Genomic DNA, 3,036 nt, shown 5'->3' on the forward strand with positions numbered 1-3,036 from the left:
GGGATCACTCCTGCAAAAGCTTCAGAGAGACAGCCCAGAGCATTCAAAGGTGTGTCGGCCCAGATATCGTTCTTAACACGTCACATTTTATGATTTTGAATCCTAAATCCTCATTAACAGGCACAGCCGAATATTTCAATTGCATTTTGTATTTTGTTCGATCAAAAGAAATTGACATTGATTTAACTTAAGCACAAATCATTTAAATATAATAAATTGTTGTTCCAGTTCAGAAATAAACATTACAAATAATATATTAAAATAAATTCTTTGTGGGAGGAGCAATTGCCTCCCGAAACCCCCGAGGACTTTCGGGACGGTCGCCAGCAGCTATTGCCGTCAGGGGCTTGTCAGTTTTGTTTCACATGCTTGACATGCTCCTGGACCCATCGTGCGTTGGGATCGGAGCAGACTTCCCGGCCTTTTTTCGTGGTAAAGCTGCAGAGATAAAAACTCGGTTCAGAATCTTCACAGGGAGAAGAAGGAAAGTGGATCCCCTGGGACACAAGCTACGGCCGAGCAGGTCGTGGAGACCACATGGGTTCTGTGTTGGCCAAGAAGACTGAGCATTGTTAAGAATAGTCAGCCAGTGAGGACTCCGCTTTTGTAAAGGTGAAACCTTCGCGGCACCTTACTGCGGAGAAGCTGAGCTGTGCCTGGCTGCACCACTGTCACTGGATCAGCGTCTCCAGCTTTGACGTTACCACCTGGGCTCACCCCAGCAGGTGACCTTACCCCGGTGCAATGTCCAGCTCTTGACATAAGGGACATCCTCCTCAATTCTGGTCCCACTGAGCCACTACCCTGGCTCCATGCATATCCCTTCTGCTGACTCATTTCTTCCTCCATGCCCATGCAATGAGTATCAGTGATCATCTAAAATAGTGCATATCCCGAATCTGAGTGACCCGGGGGATCACTGCTGTAACCCTTCTTCTACCTCAGTCTGTCCCCTGCCCACCCTTTGTTACTCTCACTAGTGGTGTGCTTGCAGGTTAGAGCCACAGCAGGTGTGGCTATGCCCATTTACCCCAGCTGTGGCTCTGGCCCCGTCTGCCCCGACTGGAATGCTCAAGATACCCCAGCTTTCTTGCTGCCCTCTGAGGCCCTGCTTTCTGCTCAAAGAGAGCTGCAGGAGAATGCTTTCCCAAACCCCTGCTGCTGAGTTACTCGGGGAACTGAAAGCTGTGTCAGTCCCTGATACAAGAGCCCAAGGGCTCAAGCATGAACCTTCTCCGTGGGTCTGCAAAACATCAATCCCGCCTTGCTCTCTGTACATACCTATTGTAGGTATTTTGAAGGCCTCTAGAATTGTTGCATCCAAGGGTCACAGGGGAATGTGGAGAACTTTTGCATAATTGTCTTTCACCCCAGGATTAAAAATGACTTTGACATTTGTTTCACAAGAACCCTGCAGATTCCCTCCCCCATCCGTTCATCCTATGGGGTTGTTTCTCTGCATGAACATAGAACGTCTGGCCGGAAATCATACTCACATTACAGCCGGCAAGGAGCACTTGCTGCTGGTGTGCCGGTACTTCACCACAAGGCTCCGTGGGATTGGCTTGGCAACATGGCTGAAGCAGCAGGAAGTTGGGGTGTTGACGCCATCTGGAAGGAAAGAAGAGACTTGCCTGACGATTCTCTCTAACCCCTCGCTGACGGTGTCTGAGGATCTGAAGGCTTCTCCTGCAGTCCCAATCGGGTTAACTGACCCTCAGCTCCACCCCTCACTGTCACTGTTCCCAGGCATCTCAGAGCAGGAAGACCCCTGAGATCGTTCATCTCGACCAACTGAAGTTTATGGCTGTTTCATGGGCTCCCTCCCAACCAGGCTGGGTCACTACAAGCCGCAGTGTCAGAATGAGGGACGCACCTTCCTACACCTGAACCCCACCTTGACGTAGTCTGAACCCCAGTGAAAGTGAGAGCTCCGAGCGCTGCAGAAGGGCAGAAAAGAAACAGGACTTACCAAGCTGAGAATGGACCTGGGAGCAGAGGGCAGCGATGAGGAGAACCGCGAAGGCAGCCACACAGACCTTCATGCTTCTGCTGGGCGAGGAGGAGCGGCAGCAGCAGAACCAGAGCTGGGATTCTTTCAAGTTCTCCTCCTGTCTCTGATGCTGAACCACAGGCCCTTGTGCCGGCTTTATACAGCGGCGTTTTAGGGAAACGCACACATCATGCCAAGTCAATGACGACACACAGACCCAAATTTTGCTGAGTTGAGAAATCAAAGAGGAAGTTGAAATCTAGAGTGACTCTCAAATTCCATTTTGGAGTTTAGGTCATCAAAAGTCCTGGAAAAAGGACAAAGGAAGCGAGGACATGAGTCCATTGGTGATGGAAGGTCATGACCATAAGCTTCTGGGAACAGGAACCTGCTCTCTGTGTGAAGCCTTCCTCTGTGGCATGGGGCACGGGTCACTTGCTGGAGGATTCTCTGCTCCTTGAAGTCTTGAAACCACGATTTGAGGACTTCAATGGCTCAGACATAGGTGAGAGGTTTTTCGCAGGAGTGGGTGGGTGGGATTCTGTGGCCTGTGTTGTGCAGGAGGTTGGACTAGACAATCATAATGGTCCCTTCTGACCTTACTGTATATGAATCTATGAAGCTCTTTGGGGTAGGGGGCGTCTTTTTCTTCTCCACTGATGGGGATTCCACAACCTCCCTTGGAAACCTGTTCCAGAGCTTAACTACCCTTATAGCTAGAAAATCTTTCCTGATATCGAACGTAAATCTCCCTTGCTGCAGATTAAGCCTGTTGCTTCTTGTCCTACCTCCAGCAGACCTGGAGAACAACTGGTCACTGTCCTCTTTGTAACAACCCTTCACATATTTCACGACTGTTATCGCACCCACCCTCAGATTTCTTTTCTCAAGGCTAAACGTACCCAGTTTTTAAAACCTTTCCTCATACATCACATTTTCTAAGCCATCTTTCTTAAAGTGCAGTGCCCAACAATGGACACAGGACTCCAGCTGAGGTCTCACGAGTCCCGAGCAGAGCGGGACAATTACCTCCTGTGTCTTAC

General features: G+C 49.7%; 1 protein-coding gene across 1 annotated transcript; it reads right to left on the reverse strand.

Annotated features, from left to right (window-relative positions):
- Positions 1-350: 350 nt before the first annotated feature.
- Positions 351-2,106, reverse strand: LOC142000333 (C-C motif chemokine 3-like). The gene is made up of 3 exons (XM_074974524.1): positions 1,973-2,106; positions 1,497-1,611; positions 351-438 (listed from the first exon to the last, which is right to left on the reverse strand). Exons 1-3 carry the CDS (start codon positions 2,043-2,045, stop codon positions 351-353), a joined length of 276 nt encoding a protein of 91 aa, XP_074830625.1. The 5' UTR covers positions 2,046-2,106.
- Positions 2,107-3,036: the final 930 nt, after the last annotated feature.

This window comes from Natator depressus, chromosome 17, assembly GCF_965152275.1.
Source record: "Natator depressus isolate rNatDep1 chromosome 17, rNatDep2.hap1, whole genome shotgun sequence".
Classification (NCBI taxonomy): domain Eukaryota; kingdom Metazoa; phylum Chordata; order Testudines; family Cheloniidae; genus Natator; species Natator depressus.